The sequence below is a fragment of the Sylvia atricapilla genome, chromosome 15, assembly GCF_009819655.1.
Source record: "Sylvia atricapilla isolate bSylAtr1 chromosome 15, bSylAtr1.pri, whole genome shotgun sequence".
NCBI lineage: Eukaryota > Metazoa > Chordata > Aves > Passeriformes > Sylviidae > Sylvia > Sylvia atricapilla.
The window spans coordinates 15,861,110-15,880,881 of NC_089154.1; the positions used below are offsets into that span (position 1 = coordinate 15,861,110).

A 19,772-nucleotide genomic window follows, 5' to 3' on the forward strand; every position below is an offset into this window, starting at 1 on the left:
AAATTATGCGACCCAAAGTCTTACACCAAGCTTTCAAGTAAATGTTAGAGTGTGCAAAAGAAATATCTGCCTACAGGCAGAAAACCAGTTCAGTCTTGAGGTGGCAGAATGATTTGTTCAATTTCCATTTCTTAATATGTTCTATTCACTCAAGAGTTAAAAAGCAGCAGCAGCATGTGTTCATTTACTTATAAGCCTGAAATTCTCAACTATGAGAAGCAAAACACAAATCAGTAACCATCACAAAAAAAATACTTATAGGCTATAAACATCAAATTTCAAATGAAAGATCAATTTCATTTATAAAGATCTTTTTTAAAAACATATAGTGAGTGGCTGATGAATCTATTGTGTTCAAGACAGCACAGGACATAGACAGTAACTAAAACTCAGAGAGATTTTAGGAGGATAAGTAAGCCTGCAAAAATAGAGATTAAAAATGTGATGTTTTAAATTAGGACAATAAAGGTTGCTGAGAGAAGCTGTGACTTCCCACACATGACTCACTTCTCTGGAAGTGTTTAAGGCCAGGTTGGATGGGGCTTGGAGCAGCCTAGTCTATGGAAGGTGCCCCTCCTCATGGAAGGTGGTTAGGACAAGATGGTCTTAAAGTTCACTTCCAATCTGCACCATCCTGCGATTCTGTGACTCTACATCGAGACCAAAAGCAAAGCTGTTGATTTTTCACCTGTTCCAGGTAGATGTCCACACAGCCCCCAGCTGCTGTGCTGATGGAAGCAACTGCCAGGAGTGGATGAAGTGGGTGCCAGGCTATATGGGAAGGGGAGGCAACGGAGTCAGGAGCATCTGTTCGATGATCCACGTACACAGCCATAACAACAGGAGCTGTCAAAGACTGCACACCTGTACCAGGAAAACAAACATCTCTATCAGGTATGCTTATGGAGATAATACATAGACACTACATATATGCTATATTAATTTATGTACCATATATAATGACATGCAGGGTTAAGACATAGGGGGAAAATAAAACTACAGCATCATCTTGTTGCACACACTACACTAATATGAGAGAAGTCATACTGGCATTTTAAAAAAATGGCAGAACACTGAGCCTCATACTCTAGATTCACAGCATACATAGGCCAGTACCAGTCCCTCACCAGTGGCAAGTGCTGGCCTAGTTTAAAGGACTCTGAAATAACTCAGAATTAACCAGAAAGTTATTTCCAGTACTTCACATCCAAAGATGTTAATTAATGTACACACTGCACTCTTTTATAAGGTCTTATGTCTGGGCTTTCAAATTAAGTTTCAACAGTTGTCACCACTTTGGAGCTTGTACTGTTGAAATTGCACTATCTGCCATGTACATTGGAACTGTCACCAATATTTGAATGAAAAAATAAGTACTGGATTCCTAAAATACTAGAAGGCCACAGTGATGTGTTCACAAAGCCTTGTCTTCTCCAGGCTAAATACCCACAGCTCTTGAGCCTATCTCCAGAGCAGAGGGGCTGCAAACCTTGGAGCATCTCTGTGGCCTCCCCTGGACTCTCTCCACCAGCTCCATCTCTTTCCTGTGCTGGAGCCCCAGAGCTGGACATACACCTGAAGGTCTCACCTGAGCAAGGCAGAGGGACAGAATTCCCCCTTCTCTGCTGCCCACGGTGTGAGGATAGGGACAGGGAGATATCTGGGCTGCCATTGTGCCTTGCCAGGTCATTTCCAGTCTTTCATCCACCAATACCCCAAGTCTTCTCAGGGCTGCTCTCAATCTGTTAATCCTTCAAACTGTACTGGTAATGGAGATTGCCTCAACCTGGTGCAGAACTTTGCACATGGCCTTGTTGAACTTCATGAGGTTCACAGAGGTGAACACTACAGATATTAATGACTGCAAATGACAGCAGGGAGCCATAACATATGTACATATTTCACAGAACAGTCATCAACGTTTAGGGAAAAAATGCTCTTCTGTCTTCCGGGACGATACTTAAACTGTTTTTACGCTCTGTCACAGTGTTACCAACACATTTAAGCGAGGTTGATAGCAACTTGGTCTGCTGTAGCTGTGGACTCACCAGCCCCCAGCCACCACACACATTGTGAAAGCAGTCTGTCAGAGCGGCCTTAACAGGACTCTCTGACAAGACTCAACAGTTACCAAAGCAAAAGCAGAGGTTTTTCCTTTAATCTCTGCCTATAAGAAATGGTGGTTTTTAAAATAGCCAGCCCCAGGAAACAAATAATAATACAAAACTCCTGTATGCTACAAAAAGATGGTAACTAGCAAACCAGATGGAAGTAAAAACGCGGTAGAATCCTGCACCCCCACAGAGGCAGAAGGGGTGGGGAGCCTGTGGCAGGCAGAGCCCAGGCTGCTGCTGCCGTGGGCAGCTCCTGAAGTGACCCGAGCCCCGCGCGGGTCCCTCGTCCGGGCCGCGAACGCCACTCGCCGGCAGAGAAGGGGCTCCGTGAACTCCCCGGCTCCGTGAGGGCAAACATGCGGGCCACGCCGCCTCGTTCTCCCCTGGGCGGATTCGGCCGCCCCCGCCAGCAGCTCCCGCCGCCCGCGGGCAGCAGCTCAAGCGCTCCTCACGTCCGGCTGAGCGCGACAGACCCCGCTGCCACGGGCCGGGCCCAGACAGAACCACCGAGAGCCGGCCGCCACGCCGCGGGCAGAGCCGGCCGCCGCGGGCAGAGCCGTCACGGGCAGAGCCCGCCGCCGCGGGCAGAGCCGTCACGGGCAGAGCCCGCCGCCGCGGGCAGAGCCGTCACGGGCAGAGCCCGCCGCCGCGGGCAGAGCCGTCACGGGCAGAGCCGGCCGCCGCGGGCAGAGCCGTCACGGGCAGAGCCCGCCGCCGCGGGCAGAGCCGTCACGGGCAGAGCCCGCCGCCGCGGGCAGAGCCGTCACGGGCAGAGCCCGCCGCCGCGGGCAGAGCCGTCACGGGCAGAGCCCGCCGCCGCGGGCAGAGCCCGCCGCCCGCCGTCCCGCCCCGCGCTCACCGCAGGCCGCGCTCGCTCCGTGATGCTTTGCGTTACCCCGACAACGCGGCGGGCCCCAGCGGAAACTGCCGAGCGCAGCCGAGGAGAGGCGGGAACGGCCGAAGGCGCCCGGCGACACACGGAGAGTGACGGAAAGTGCCGAGCGCAGCAGGCCCGCCTGGCGCTTGGTTTGTTCTGCCGTCGGTGTGAGCCCCGGTGACGGGCCGGTGTCCCCTGTGGAATACTGACCTTACCTGCCCTCGGTGTGAGCCCCGGTGACTGGCCGGTGTCCCCTGTGGAATACTGACCTTACCTGCCCTCGGTGTGAGGCCCGGCGACGGCCCGGTGTCCCCTGTGGAATACTGACCTTACCTGCCCTCGGTGTGAGGCCCGGCGACGGCCCGGTGTCCCCTACGGAATACTGACCTTACCTGCCTTGGCTCTGCCCCACACCTCAGGGCCATCGGCTGCTGAACCCCAAACTTAAGTGAGGACAAGCGGATGTCTCATCCTCTTGACTCTGGGTCTCCCTTCGGCTCCTGGAAATAAACCTGCTGGAACAGACCTGGTGCCAAGGCCCTCTGCCTCTCCTGGCTGAGCTAACCACGGGGCGTGTGTGGATGTCTGAGCTTCACTGCTTCACCTGAGTTTCCTCTAGCGGCCTTTTCACCAGAGAGGCTTATTGGGATCTAGGCTCCAGCTCCACTCCTAAATTCCACAACCCACAACCCATATCTGGTACAGCCCAGCTCCATTCCCTGCTCTTTTCCCCACTGGGCCTGCAGCCAGCCCTAACACCTTCAAAAGGGTTGAAAAAATTTGAGACAAAATCCTCACAGCACTGTCCTATCCACAGTCATTTGTAATTCTTCTGAAGTCACAACACTTCTACATAAGCCGATGAAAAGCAGCCAAACCTGGTACAGCTATGACAAGCAGCTCCTGCATATTTGGAGGTTCACTGGACATACGTAACATGTAATTTATGTGGTGTTCATCAGTTTCCTTTCCCAAATACATAGGGACTCTTTTGGGAAAACAACCAAGACCACCACCAACAAAACAAAACTCTGTTTTGGTAGCAAGTAGGAAAAACTACCCAGTGAGAGGCACACTGCATTGAAACACACTATGTCTTCTAGAATTATGGGCAGGCTTCAGGTAGAGAGGCAAAACCTTGGCTTTAGACCTTCTTGTTACAAGTCAGTGACCCCCATAGACCAGAGCAGCAGAACTGACAGAGTTCTATTTCCCAGAGCTTTTTATCTTCTCCGTTACAAGGCATCAGCTCTAACAGTCATTTGTGGCATCTCTTCGTGGTGGATCACTGGACATGCAATAGTCCTGTTAGCTCACTCAGGTGTCACTCCCAAAGCACAGTCAGCAATTAATCTCTTGGCTCTGCCCCGCCAATTGTTCTTACTGTAGCCTTGAGCTTATCAGAGTACAAGCTGAGGGTTTGAGCAGGCCATATGCAGATGCCTTGTTTTCTCAGACAACCAGGCTGTCGTGGAAACTACTGCAACTACACGATAAAATCGAGTCAGAAACACACAGCCAGCTGGAGCCTCAAAAAATCATCTAGTCTATCATCCCTTTCTGGGCTGGAATAAAAATAGTCTAAACAGTCCACTGACTGTTTCTACTCAAATGACCACTTTACAGCTCTCAGAATTGGCTGCTTCAATGTTACACAATTTTTTCCCCCCAATAACTAAACTACATATCCATACTTGTGCAGGCTTAGCTGGAAATGAAGTTTTCCTGCCCGTCAATATTCAACAAAGACGCCCTGCTTCTATGATAAATAGATAAGTGAATGGGGAATCCTAGGATCCTAACATCTTCCCTTCTACTCATAAAATCATATAACCACGGGATGGTTTGAGTTGAAAGGGGCCTTAAAAATCATCTAGTTCCAAGTCCCTGGTATCATAAAAGATGCCTAACAGCTCCAAGTCCCTGAAGTCCCAGGACTGGCTGCAGTAGTGCAGTTACCCACAGCCCATTTCCTCCTTCCCTTAAGAGTTTAACTTCACATATCTAGAGAAAAAGTTGCATGACTAAGTGCTTCATATTCTGTGAGCAATAAAGGATTAACAACACCAGTCCATCCTTCCATTTAAATTCTCTTACCTGCACAGGAAAGAACTGCTTGAGCAACATAAAGATCACCCATTATTGTTTGTCAGAATAAACAACTTCAGAGCCTTTTAAGAAGAAATAAATTATGAATGAAATGTGCTAGCTTCTAAATAATCAAAAAGAAAAAAACAGAACATTCACTATATTGAATGAATAGAACATTCACTATATGGATGGCCTTTACATCTAGGATCTTTTGAAAAGTATGTCTGTGTTATAATTTGCAATGATCATGCACATTAGATGCAAAATTAAAAACAAAATAAATCTAAAGCATTAACTTTGTCCTTCTGCTGAACAGTTCTGCATTGCTTTCTCTATTTTCTAGTAAAAAATGCAATTTGTTATTCATACCTTAAAATACACAGGATGTGGGACAATTCCAAGTTAATGCTCTTGCCTGGCCTAGAAAACCATGGCAACAAACACTGGAAGATTATTTGCATTTTGTAGCTGTGCAGGTCTGTAAAAATAGAATAGCAGGGAAGGGCCATGATCAAAACTGAACAAATGGAAGTTCAAGTGTCTTTTGACATCTCACCCTACCCCCTGCCTCTCAGCTCTTGTCCAACTCCTTTTCAGTCAGCTTTTCTCTCACAAACATTTAGACACATGAGCAGTTTCACACCTTAACAGTCCACTGGAGGCAGTGAGGCTATTCAAGCATGGAAAGTTATTTACATACAGAAAGAATGGAAAACTTCGGCTGGAGAGCTGAACATAACTTCACATCTCTCGGCAAAGCACTATGGAAATACGTGGTGGTGGAGATGAAGAACCCATCATTTCCTAATTGCTGAATTAGGTTGTGGCCAAACCAAGGAGCAAAAATAAGCCATATGATCTTGTGCTAGATTATAGCAAAACTGAAAAACATTCTCTTAAAAAAAACTCCAAACAATTAAGAGGTAGATTTAAATGCAAAGCTCAGCACTGGAGACAAACCTTTTTTAAACAAATTCCATTTAAAGCAGTCCACTTGGTTACTCACAAATACACTTTATAGCATAGTTACAGGTGATGATAGTGCTCAAGACATGTTCCAGGTATACCATCATAGATAATTATTTGCAACATGCTCCACGGGAGCCAAATTTTCCAGACTTTAGACACCATGATGAGGTTTAACTGTTATGACTTTATTTTTAAGCTTACAAAGATTTTCCTCGGAAGAGGACTACGACATCTTTTCCTGCTATGAGAGTTATAAAGAGTCAAAAAAAGAGGATGATCTCATGTTCTTTCCACAAACACGTTATTAAGGGAAAAGCATCTCACGCAGTATCAGTTGTAAAATTTGTTTAAATTATCTTGCTTAGCAGTTAATGTGAAGCCACCACACAGGGGCATCAGTCCACCCCAAGGAGCCCTGGCAGTGAAAAGAAGGATGCCCGGCAGCAGAACCTGGTCCCGCGAAGGGTCTCACTGAGGGCGCCGGTTCCTCGGTGCAGCCCGGAGTGTCCCAGTTGTTCCCGGGAGAGGTGCCGGCAGAGGGAGCCAGAGCCCGCGGGACTGCCGGCCCGGCAGGGTGTCTGTGACCCGGCGGGGTGTGTGTGTGTCCCGGCGGGGTGTGTGTGTGTCCCGGCGGGGTGTGTGTGTCCCGGCGGGGTGTGTGTGTCCCGGCGGGGTGTGTGTGTGTCCCGGCGGGGTGTGTGTGTCCCGGCGGGGTGTGTGTGTCGCCCGGCGGGGTGTGTGTGTCGCCCGGCGGGGTGTGTGTGTCGCCCGGCGGGGTGTCTGTGACCCGGCAGGGTGTGTGTGTCGCCCGGCAGGGTGTGTGTGTCCCGGCGGGGTGTGTGTGTCCCGGCGGGGTGTGTGTGTCGCCCGGCGGGGTGTGTGTGTCCCGGCGGGGTGTGTGTGTCGCCCGGCGGGGTGTGTGTGTCGCCCGGCGGGGTATATGTGTCCCGGCGGGGTGTGTGTCGCCCGGCGGCGAGCCGCAGTTCGGCGGGCCCGCTCCAGGCGGGCGGGCTGGGGTTGGCTGGGATGCGATGGGCTGCGATGGGCTGGGCTGGGCTGGGCTCGGATGAGATGGACTGGACTGGGATGGGATGGGATGGGATGGGATGGGATGGGATGGGATGGGATGGGATGGGATGGGCTGGGCTGGGCTGGGCTGGGCTGGGCTCGGATGAGATGGACTGGGATGGGATGGGATGGGATGGGCTGGGCTGGGCTGGGCTGGGCTCGGATGAGATGGACTGGGATGGGATGCGATGGGCTGGGCTGGGCTGGGCTGGGCTCGGATGAGATGGACTGGGCTGGGCTGGGCTGGGCTGGGCTGGGCTCGGATGGGCTGGGCTGGGCTGGGCTCGGATGAGATGGACTGGGCTGGGCTGGGCTGGGCTCGGATGAGATGGACTGGGCTGGGCTGGGCTGGGCTGGGCTGGGCTGGGCTGGGCTGGGCTGGGCTGGGCTGGGCTGGGCTGGGCTGGGCTGGGCTGGGCTCCGGCGCACCCCGGCGGACCAGCGCGGGGCCACAGCGCCCCCGCCCGGCAGCCGTAAGTACTGCGCCGCATGCAAATCACCCGCCCCCTGACCAATGGGATCCGAGACCCCGGTCCGATGGGCTGGGCTCGAGGGCTCGCCTTCGCTCTTTTCTTTTAGCCAATCAACAGCCAGATGTCGGATTCACCCCGCCCTTGGCGGACACGCGCTGCCGCCTCTTCCTCCGCGCAGAGCTTTCGTCACGCGCCCCGCGCCGCGCTTTGTTTGGCTCGCGCTGGGGCCGAGGCACCGCCCCCGCCTCGCTCCCGCTCGCCGCCGACCAATGGGGCGCGTTGTTTGGGGGGCGGGGAGCGCCGGCGCTCTCAGCTGGGCCCGCGCGCCGCGGCCACGCCCCCGGCCGGGCGAGGAGGAAGCGGAATCGGCGCGGCTCGAACCCGGCCCGAACCCGGCCCGAGCCCAGCGCGGCCCCGAGCCCGGCCCGGCCCGGCCCAGCCTGACGGCGCCGGGACTGCGGCTGGCTTCCGGAGCGGCCCGGGACACAGGTCGGCCCCACGGCCGGGAGCGGCGCTGCCGCCTCCAGCAAAACTGGGAGGGCCGCTGGGCTCCACGCCGGCCGCCTCCAGAGCTGGCGGGTCTGGGCGCAGCCCGGGGGTGCCTGGGGCTGCGAGTGCCGGAGCAGCTGGGGCAGGCGGCGGAGCCGGAGCGTGGAGGCAGCGAGACGGCGTTGATGCGGCAGGTGAGGCAGGGGCTGGGGAATGGAGCCCGCGGGGCGAGGCGCACCTGGCCCCGCGGAGGCCCCGCTCTCCTGCCCGGGCCGGCCGCGCTCGGGGAACGCGGCTCTGCGGCTCTTACGGGAGGCTGCCGAGGGACGGCCACCGGGGTGTAGGCGACCAAAGCTGCGAGTCTGAAGAAATTTTCACTTTGGGAGAAAAAAAACAAAGGAGGACAAGGTGGAAACGAAAGGAAAAAGCAGCTCTTAACGGGGAAACTGCCCGTAGGGCTTAGGCAGAGTGCTGGAAGGTGCCAGCAGCTGAGAAGTGGAGCAGATCCTGGGGTATGCTGCTCGGGTCCTGTAAGGAGCTGTCTCTAAGGAGCGTGTCTTTGTTTCCCCCCTGCTAATTGTGGGAGGAGGCCTGTGGGTGCATCGTTTAAGTTGCAGTAATAAAACGGAGCTTGAACTTATTTAAGCCTTGCTTACACTAAGTTGTTGAGCACGTACTGTCAGAATTGGAACATTTCTGTCCTCGAAATAACTAGAAACTGTAGGTTTTGGTGTGTGAAGAACCAGTCTGTAACTAGGGACGTGTCAGGTGAATAACTAAATTTCAGTGTGAGTTTAGATCCACAGTTCAGGTCAGTTTATTGAGTATTTTCAAGGAGTGAAACATTGCCCAACACAATTCTGGATGGATTCAATGGTTTAGCTGGAAATTAGAGGGAAATATATAATTTTAATAGTAGGAATACAACTCATAAGCAGTAACCTCATGAGTTTGTATGCTATATCACGTTGATGCTTCTTCTTTATTTTGAACCTCATTATCCTGGTGTCAACCTAATCCATAGTGATGCCAATGTTTGTGATATTCAGAATTTTCTCTTGTTGCTTATCTTTTCCCTAGATGGAAGTTGGATGGTGGCTCCTGCCATGATGTCAAGGCAGCTGCATCCCAAGTGCTGCTCCTTGCTGGGCGCTCTAACTGGTTCTTTCTTAGAAGTCGACTTCTTTTAGATATGCTGTCACTAATATCTTTACACTCCTTAAGAAAAACTAAAACAGTGGTTGGGTTTTAACAGATGTGATTTAATGTCTTAAGCTTGTGTCTGTTATCTGACATTTTGTTCCAAGTATTTGAAAAAAGCCTCCAGAATTGAGAGGATTTGTGAAGTCCACTTTCTGAAGCTCCGAAAGTGATCCTCCCATCAATAGGTCCCAGTGTCAGGTCCGAAAATTGACAGAGCCTTCAGAAGCCCAGGGATGCTTCCTTGGCACCCAGGAGTTCAGGGCTTCCCTGCTTGGCCAGGCTCTCTGCATGGCCAGGAGCAACGAAGCAAAGGTGCACAACCACTGTAGGCGCCTCCGAAGTTTATTGCCCTCCAAATTAAAAAGAAAAAGATTAAAAAAAATAAAATGGGGTGGCATGAATTGTCTCCCAGCAGAGGCGGTAGGCAGGGGTGCTGGCTGGGGAGCCGGTCCCTGCCCGCTCCCGGTGACAGAACGGACCGGGCCCGCGGTGCTGCTGGGGGCTGCCCGGGGGGCTCGGGGTGCCCCGGCGAGCTGGGGGCTGCCCGGCAGGGTCGAGGCTGCCCGGAGGGCTGGGGGCTGCTCGAGGCTGCCGGCAGGGTCGGGGTTCCCCGGCGGGCTCGGGGCTCCCGGCAGGCTGGGGGCTGCCCGGAGGGCTCGGGGCTCCCGGCGGGCTCGGGGCTCCCGGCGGGAAGGAGCGCGGGGAGGTGCGGGCTGGGGGCGGAGGGGAGCGGGAACCTCGGGAGCCTCGGCCAGTCCCGGCCGCAGACACACACACACACGCAGAGGAGGAGAAGCCGCCGCCGCACCAGGAGCATGGATGCCCCCGCCGGCGCGGGCCGGGCCGCGGCCCCGCGGTGAGGATGAGGGCCCCGGAGCCGAGGACGGGAGGGATGGGGCAGCAGCGCTGCCCCGCTCCGTTCTGCTCCGCCGGCCGCCGCTCCTCCGGCGCTGCCGAGCGCTGCCACACGCCCGAGTTTGGCCGGGCGATTTCTCGGCCGAAGGCGGCCCGGAGCCCTTCGGGACGAGGACGGGGGGCTGCCGGGGGGCCCCGGCCGCCGTTTGGGCCGGGTTGGGGCGGGTCGTGGTGCCGCTGTCCCGCTCCCGCCCTCGGCACAGGTTGTTGGGTCGGGACAGCAAACGAAAGGGGATTTAGTAACAAACAACGGCGGCCATGTTGAGAGGAATTTGTGTAGCTAAACTTCTCCCCTCTGAGCCCAGGGGTTTCTCTGCCGCCCCGGGGGGCTCCCTGGCCTGACCGTGTGCGCCCCTCTTTTCTCGCTCTGTCCCCCGCAGGATGACGGTGAAGCTGGGAGAGAGCAGCGGGGAGGAAGGGGTGAAAAAGCTGGGCAAGAGAGCAGGAGGAGATGAGGAGTCCCTGGAAGAAGAAGGGGCAGGAGGAGGAGGAGAGGCAGCTCCAGGCAGCAGCAGCACAAAGAAAGAAGAGAAGATCATTAACAGCAACACTACCAGCAGCCCCCCACCGAACCCCAACTTGTCACCGGCCCCGGCCTCTCTTCAGCCCTCCCAGAGCCAGGACCAGCATCATTTTCTCAGGTCCAGCGTCAGACCTCAGAGCAAGAGACTGAAGAAGGATTCGCAGGCATCCTCCTCGGTTGGCAGCAGCACTGCCGGGAAAGGCAAAGGTACTGTGTTTTGACACCCTAAAAACACGCAGGCGAGGGGGATGGCAAAGAGGGGAGGCACCTATGGGGCTGTGGGTTGTCGTTCTATTTCTGTAGATGCCATCTTTTGTTTGGTTTGAGAAGGTGTTTTGGGGCTTGTTTCTCATGGCTGAAGTCTTCTTTGTGTCCCAAGGCTTCAGCTTCTGCTGCCCACTGTCCGCGCTGCACTTCCAGAAATGGGGAGGTCTGGATGTTTATGTGGAGGAGGAAATATTCTACATTATTGAAGCAAATACTTAATGTCTTTATTTCATCTCTCCCGAGTTTTGGGAAATTCCTGTATTTTGATTAGGAAATTAGACTCTAGCTAGCTCTGTAATCAGGTGGCTCCACTCTGAATTCTGTTCTTGGATAGTAACAAAATATTCACTGAGTGCTGGTTAGCATCGGAAAAAAACCACCCACAAGACATTGGTGATTTCCCCCAATTATCTTTATTATCCAAATAACTATTTTGGAAACAGCAATGAAATACACATATTGACATGTTTCTTTCTGAGGTGTTGGGAGTCCTGTTTCAGAACAGTTGGGGCATCTATGTGATTTGAGATTTTATTAAGACAGGTTTGTACACATCTGAAAGTCTGTAGGTACAGATGTATGCACACCTGCTTTTTCACTTAGCAGTGGAGACAAGAATTTGTTGGGGGGTTTTTGTGGTGTTTTTTTGTTTGTTTGTTTGTGGGGTTTTTTTGGTGTTGTTTTTTTGTTTGTTTTGTTTTTGTTTTGTTTGTTTTGTTTTTTTGTTTTTTTTTTTTTGGAGCTGTTTCTAACTTCAATAGCTGAAAGGCAGCAGGGATATTTGAATATTTTGGTGTTGTTGTGTGTGCTCAGCAGTGACTAGATGACATCTTAGAACTGCAGTTGAGCTGTACTTGAGCCTAATTTTGGATATCATGTGCTAAAGTACTCAAGTGTTATTTTCTGTTAATTTTTGAGAAAAACAGCACTCAAAGATTGCATCAACATTTAAAATAATTAAGTTTACTCTTGTCTGCTAAACTGAAGTATAATTCCATGAAGGATAAACGTGTCTTGGGGGTTACCTCACTCTTGTCCATCTCAGAGGTGTGCACATGCTGGGCGTTAACTAAATGTTACAGTTACCATAGTTTTGTGTCGCAGTAATAAGGCAGTGCAAATTGGGTATTTTTGTTATTGTTCTATCAGAAAAATGTTCTTGAACTGAGTTGCTTGACGGTATAATTGACTAAAGTCTTTCTGTGTACCTTAGTAAGTCCTCTTGAATCTCTTGAATGTTAAATGAAAGCTCTGTGTGGTGGTAGAGGACAGAACAGGAAGGCCTATGTAATTTTTCTTCCAGTTGCATAAAGCCAAATAAACAAACAAATGGAATATCCAGGAGTGTCTAGCTATGTATCATTAATTCCAGGATTGTAAATAGCATTAGATATGAGGAGGTGTTTCTTTGAAATATGTCTATGATTCACAAGTTGAATGTGTCCATTTGAAATTATTCCATTGATTGTTAATTGCATACACGTGTGAACAAATACATGTGTTTGTGCAAGTGTATGATCATGTTTGTACATAAACATTTATTTCCAGTTCTAGAGCAGCAGAATGATTTTTAACTAGGAATATCAACACAATAGGAAAATAAATTTCATTCACTTTTGTAATTCAGATTCCAAAGCAAACATAAGAAAATGACATACAGAACAGAAAATATTATCTCAGTAACCAGTCATGGATAGTGCTTGCAATCACTGTACCATGTTGTCAGGTTTGTGAGAACTCCTTAAATTCATCGGGAGTGACAGTGGTAGAATTATATCTGTGCTTTCAGTTTTTCAATTTTGAGACCAGCCACAGCTCTGCCTGGCCAGATTTGGTGTGAATGTGTCTGACTGAATTCTCTGATATGGTTGAGATTATAATTGTCAGATTTTGGAGAACAGAGCCATGGAGCAGGAGTCTTTCTAATTTGAGTTCTTTATGTTCAGAGATGCATAATGAGAGGTTTTCTAGGCTTGTCTAAATTCCTAGTGGAATGCCTTGTGATCAGAATTCATAGTGCTCTTCTGTTCCAAGCAAAGTGTCTCACAGAGCCAGCTTCTGATAGGAAATGAATGGAAGGGTGGAGATGACTAATAAAGATTGGACTTAAATCCTTTCATTAGCTGTCCCATTAACTTTCTTCTCCCTCTGTAAGTATAAAAGTAATGAAAAGCTGGAGTGCATCAGCTCTGAACCTGAAGCTTTTGCATTGTTTATGTCAAAGTCAGGGTGATGGCAGCACAAGGAACTGTGACAGTGGCCAGCTGGAGTGACCAGACATGCCTATGCTTGGTCCAGTGAAACCAGAAACTTGGTTTTGGTATAGGCATTCAATAATGCTGTGTAACCCTTAACAGTTTATTGAAGTGCTTCTACTTCTAAAACCTCTGTATTCTGAAGGGAAAACTCTCACTTGCCAATTTTTAAGGTGTGTGATCAATGCACTTACTTTGTTTCAAATTGTAGTTGCTCAGCAAGCATTGGTTTGTCTTCAGAAAAGTTTTGAAAATAGTATTTCTTCTTCTGTGTGTTGCAAATTCTTTTTTACTTTCGGCATTCATGCTTTTAGGATCCTTAATTGTAGCAGACAAATTATTGATAAACTTGTCTGTAAACTGAAAAAGAGTGTGCCCACTCAGCGTCTGCTAACTTTTCAACTTTATCTTGCTGTGGTTCAGGGAAGGTTGCCTCGTGGAGTGTATAAACATGCTGCTAATAGTTGGATTGCTCTGATGTACTCTTTAATTGCACGTTTGAATCCCACCTCTTACCTTTTGTGTATCGAGATGCACTTTTGAGTTTAAGGCAAAAATTACACAGGAAGTAGTACAGTAAAATAAAGTTTGGAAACTGTTTCACTTAAGTAGCCAATCCATTTGGAATTGTGGGAAGGTTTATCAAATTTCCTGCACAGATACCTAAATCTCTGCATTTTTTGAGAATTTTTATCATACTCTTTTCAACTGTCCATCACCTTTTAATTGTATTTTCAAGGTCGTAGTCTACACCTCAACTAATGCATGGCTTTTGAACTGTGAAGGCTTGAAAGGAAGTCTTCAAATAACTTGCATGAAACCATAGCAGGCACTGGAAGGACTAACAGTATCGAGACAGTTTATTGTGAGAGTTCCAATGCAGGGAGGTTTGTTGAGGGAGGAGATGCAGACCAAGTTAAGGTTGCTGAAAAAGGGATTTCTGAGAGTTCGCTTCTCAAACACCAGTGTGCCACGTGGTTGCTGAGCACAGGTGTTACAGTGTGGACCACAGGCTTTGGTCCATGGAGCCAGAGTGGATGGAAAATGTATGTGTGTATATGTTGTGACCACTCTGGTAAAAGGCAGTGCTAATGGTATACATTGCCATCATGTGCTGTAGATGTAGGTTGAGTTGGAGTAGAGTATTACCATTTCTGTGTTTTCATCCATTTTCTGAATGCAGAATGAAGTCAGGAGGACTAGCCTAATTGGGATAAGCTGAAGCTTGAAGATGTCTTTCATGCTGTTGTTGTGGATTTATTCCTAAAATGTGCAGAATGGCTCAAACTAGTATTTGGATTTGTCTTGTGGTAATAAGCAGGGGTTTTTTTGAAAAAGGAGTTATTCAGCAGAAAGCTTAGTTGAATGGAAGTGTTCCATCTTTTGGCATGGTACAGAACTTACAGAAAAGCAGTCTAATTTGTTTCAGCATGCCAAAGTTTCATGTTCGGTAGCATGTGGGTTCTATCAACTACTGTCTTCTGTAGAGAGGATGTAGATACCAAAATACCTAATGTATGGACTTACAGTGAGTTTTATTGTATCTTCCTGAGTTCATATGTTGCAGAATATATTGTAACCATCATTTGAAATGTTACTCCTCCAGCATTATTTCTCTAGGACATGAACCACTGTTTAAAAACTAGTGATGCAGTCTCTTGTTCTGACGTTCTCCTTAATTCTGTCCATTTCACTTGCACTTGGTACTTCTCCTTCCATCCTACCCTGACATGATTTCATTCATCCTTTGCCGTCTTGTTTACCCAGTGCTCCCTCCCCTTGGAAGTGGCTCAGGACCAGAACTCCACAGTCTCTCACCCCACACTGCGAGAGGAGGATTTCCTCCTCCTGTGCAGTGGGCACTAAGCTCTGACGGGTACCTGCCTGCAAGGCTGCAGGGCTCAGTGGAACTGCATACTGAGCTGTAGGGGTGTTTTCTTCTGATGGGAGGAGCAAGAGGATGGTGATTCACAGGAGATGGGGGAGTGAGCAAAGGGGTTTGCTCTGTCACTCCTTTCTCACTACTGTGTGTGGTAATATTTATCGTTGGGTGATCCCAATCCAACCTAGAGTAAGTATACTGAACCTTGAATGTCATAGAGTGTTCTTGTGAATTAACATCCAAAGCTTGAAACATAGACCCACAGAATATTCTGAGCTGGAAGGGACCCACAAGGATTATGGAGTCCAGCTCTTAAATGAATGGCCCATACAGGAGCTGAACCTGTGTCTCAGTGTACTTGGCATTTTTAGTATCATGCTCCGAACCAACTCTGCTCATCTCATGCTCAGCTGGTAGCTGTCCTACACAGACAGTGGTAGTCGATCTTCTCCTAACTGTTACTAGTTAGAAAATCAGAGGTAGTTGAATATGTTTAAAGCATACACAGTGTCAGTTATCAATCTGAGCCTTGTAACAAACCTACACTTAATGCTTGCTTCTCTCTGCACAGGATATGTTTAGTATACAGTGTATTAAACACAGAACTGTCTGAGCTGACCAGGAAGAGCTATTAAAAACCCCATGATTTATTATACATTGGGGCACTCCCCCATCTCCTGTGAATCACCATCCTGTTGCTCCTCCCATCAGAAGAAAACACCCCTACAGCTCAGTATGCAGTTCCACTGAGCCCTGCAGCCTTGCAGGCAGGTACCCGTCAGAGCTTAGTGCCCACTGCACAGGAGGAGGAAATCCTCCTCTCGCAGTGTGGGGTGAGAGACTGTGGAGTTCTGGTCCTGAGCCACTTCCAAGGGGAGGGAGCACTGGGTAAACAAGACGGCAAAGGATGAATGAAATCATGTCAGGGTAGGATGGAAGGAGAAGTACCAAGTGCAAGTGAGATGGACAGAATTAAGGAGAACGTCAGAACAAGAGACTGCACCACTAGATTTTTAACAGTGGCTCATGGAAAATTGAATGGCACATAAGAGCTCTGTCAAGATGACAGGATATTCAGGTTTTTAGATCTTCATATACAATACTCTGAACAATTGTCTGGATGGTAATTTGTAAAAGAGTTTAAAGCAAAAAAGATTCCAATAAAATTCTCAGGGCTACAGTTTGTCTTGTGGAATAGTAAGTGTGCATAAAGGAACAAAAGATCAATTACGAGTTACATGTCCAGTATAGAAGTTGAATCCATGGAGTCCTCAGCATGTCTAATGGAGCTCTCTAGTCCTTCTTTCACCCACAACTAAAGTGTAAATGAAAATTAACTGAAATGAAAATTCTTATAAGACTATAAAACCTTCACTGACACATTAGCTTCTTATGCTTTTTGATAATGAAAGCTTTATGTGTACCAAGTGTACTGAACAATCTTCAGAAAATCTTTGGTAAGATCTGTTCTTTGGGCAGCTGACTTTTTTTTTTTTTTAACTTGAGTAAGTATTAAAAAAAAACCAAAAAACCCAGAAACCCCAAACAAACTCTCTCATCCTGCATTCATTGTTCCTCTGAAGGTTATCTCAGAAGTTGGGGATCTGTGATCAAAATAGTGACTCTGGACTGAAATCCTGTACCTGTCTTCTGATAAAGGATGTCTTTTGTTTTGGGAACTGGTAGCAACAGGAGACTGGAGATTGAATGTGGGGACTGATGTGTTTGACTTTCTCCTTCTTGACCAAAGATCTGTATTTCATTACTGTGCAAATTGTGATGTTCCAATCTCACATTTGCAGAATGAAGAAGTGTCAGTTCTGGGTCTGTGTTGAGTTTCTTCTCAGCCATCTGTTAAAGTGCTCAGGTTTTTTTCTTGTGGTTTCTTTTTTATTAAAGGATTTACCTCCACAGTGCCAGAATTAAATGGCTTAAGTTTCAATTATTTTATCAGTGTCTTGATAAAAACCGAAGGAAGTAAAGAAGCTGTTTATTTGAGAAATTATTTATAAGTGCATTTTCTTTTAGATTGTCTAATGTTTTTTCATGTCTTGCCTTACATGCTTCTCTCTAGTGGCAGTAATTTTCTTCATGAATCAAATAGTCATCCCTAGAAATAAAAGAAATGTTAACTCAAAAATGGTCACTATATCATATTTTTTATCAAGTAAATATTTATTGTACGCAGGAAAAAAAATGTACTTCCATAGATCTTGCTCTCTTCCAGGTTTGATTTCAAATATTTTCCATTACTTGAATAAACCACCTTCTTTAGGATTTGGAGAAATACGACATTGTCACCCAAAGGAATTCCTTTCAAATTGACTTGTTAAGATTTACATACAAGTCTTTAAATCTCTAAAGCATAGTGGGCCTGTAACAGCTGATTCTTCTGATAGTTTTTTTAAAAAATACTGTTAGAATTATCGAAGTGGGATCTCTGTGTTCTTGAATGAGATACATAGGTATGTATATATATAAAACACTGGCTTCGTCAGGTAAAAACACCTCCTCCATGAGGTTGGTTTGAAAAGATAACTGAACTTTTAAAGCGTAAAGAGGAAAGAGAATTGTGCTGATAGATCTAAAAGTTAGGGAAACCAGTTGTGACTGCTGTATTGTACAAGCTGGGTGTATGAGCAAATAAACTAAGGCAAGCTGAGGTGAAGCACAAAACATAAAGGCCAGTCACTGGAGAAGAGGAAAGGGTAATGAGCATTCTTTATAATGAGCAATGAACGTTTAGTATTAGAAGACTTCTGTTTGATTAAGTACATGTCCGCATTGATAAGTCAAATCCTAATTAATTTTTAAAAATAAAATTGAAGGTAATTAATTTTAGAAATATAAATTACTGGGAATGATTATGTTTTTACAGAAAAAAAAAAAAAAAAAAAAAAAAAAAAGAGTGCATTTTGGGGGGGCTGACCTTGGTTTCTGCATTAACACTCTGATATTCAGTGTCAAACCACTGATGTTTCATTTGCAGACTTTCCATCCCATTTTGTCTTCAGTTCCCTACTTGAGTAAACAGCAAGTTCTTTAAGTTTTATCCAGCATTATTCTCATTTTAGTATTTCCAGTCTTCATATCTTTTTTCCATGTTCTTAGGATGCTGATAACTGACAAAGGGACAATCAAGGATACACTTCTGTACCTTTTTCTAAAAGCCACAGCAGGATTTGGGAAAGGAGAATGGGTTGAGACTTGCTGTCCTTTGGATAGCTGGAGTTTTCCTAGATGGGCCATGTCAGAGGTGGTGCTCTGAGGATCATACACTGTGGATCAGATGGTGGAAATGATGATCCCTTGCCATGTAATCAACTAAAGTGGACTTCTCTCAATCTTTCCCTTTCTGTGGTTATTCTGAAGGCAGTAGGATCAGGACCAAAGACAAGGATGTGATGTTCCACCTGTTTTCCTCACGGATGTCACTTTGCTCCATTGGTCAGTCCCTGTTCAGTAGTGCTGAGGAGTTCTCCCTGGCTGCAGGGCAGTGACTGCAGAGCTTACCAGCATATGAGCATCAGAGAGGGTTATCTGGTAGAGGCTGCTGTGGCACATTCCTGCTTATCTGTGTTACTTCTGGAAATACAAAATTAAGCCATGGAAACCTTCCCCTTGTTTTTTGCATTTTGAGATTTTATGCCTATGAAACAAACCTCGTTATTTGTCCCATTGTATTTCAAGTGAAAAAAAGAGAAAATTCTGAATTATTCCCTTACCTCCATTCATGAACCTTCCTGTAGGTTTACTGTTCACTCTGGTTATGGTTTCTTACAGCAGCAGACAATGGAGGGACTGCACCTGGTGGCACATCAGGAATTCCTCCCAGCAATCCTGCTGGGAATTCCAAGACAGCAGCGAGGAACCTGGGCTCCTCAGCAGGAGAGAAGGAAGAAGGGAAGAAGGTCCGGCGGCAGTGGGAGTCATGGAGCACGGAGGACAAGAATACTTTCTTTGAGGGACTGTATGAGGTACATGTAGAAGAAAATAACAGACTTAGATGGCTTTGGTTAGAGTCTAGATATTCATAAAGAAGGCTGATCACAGTGAGATTGGCAGGAGCAGAAGGCACTTAGAGATGAGCGTTTGTGGGGCTGTAAAACAGCTGTCAGTCAAAGCCATGTGTCAGAAGAGTCAGGTTTCTTGGGTTTTTTTCTTTAAATACACAGGAAGGATTTCTGAGTTTTATTAATGAATGTTAATAATAATTTCAGTTGTTATTGAATTATGGTTCTGTTTCAAACAAAAAAGAATTAAATGATGTCCCCATCTGAACTTTCAAAAGCAGCACACTTGCTCTGTAATAACAGGAAAAAGGAAAAGCTGCTCTATTCTAAAGAGAGGTGTGTTTAGTCTTTGACCATGAAGAGAGGATAGAGCCAGTTCAGTCCTAGGGCTGAGAGACAAGAATAAGTTACATCATCTTATCTTCTGTCTTTTATGATATATATGATGGATTCCTGCTTTTGCTGTTCCTGTGATTATATCAACAGCATATCTGTTTTGAAAATGTGTTCCAAAGGTAAAAACAAAAGCAGTAATGGGGAGCTTTCTTTGCACATACGCATCTTTTTGAATTCTTTTTTTTTTTTTTTTTATCCTAGGCATGGTATCACAGACATATATTTTGTGGACAAAAT

General features: G+C 47.5%; 2 protein-coding genes across 2 annotated transcripts in view; one reads left to right on the top strand and one right to left on the bottom strand.

Annotated features, from left to right (window-relative positions):
* The window catches only part of IFT140 (intraflagellar transport 140), a 54,382-nt gene extending 53,523 nt beyond the window's left edge, over nt 1-859 (bottom strand). Inside the window, 1 exon segment of the mRNA XM_066330358.1 lies at nt 689-859. Coding sequence (XP_066186455.1) covers nt 689-835 — 147 coding nt within the window. The 5' untranslated portion in view covers nt 836-859.
* A 7,121-nt stretch (nt 860-7,980) lies between these two features.
* Nucleotides 7,981-19,772, top strand: part of CRAMP1 (cramped chromatin regulator homolog 1) — a 41,177-nt gene continuing 29,385 nt past the window's right edge. The window contains exons 1-3 of the mRNA XM_066330361.1: nt 7,981-8,275; nt 10,580-10,929; nt 18,910-19,103. Of these exons, the coding sequence (XP_066186458.1) occupies nt 10,581-10,929; nt 18,910-19,103 (543 nt within the window). The 5' untranslated portion in view covers nt 7,981-8,275; nt 10,580. The remainder of the gene's footprint in view (nt 8,276-10,579; nt 10,930-18,909; nt 19,104-19,772) is intronic.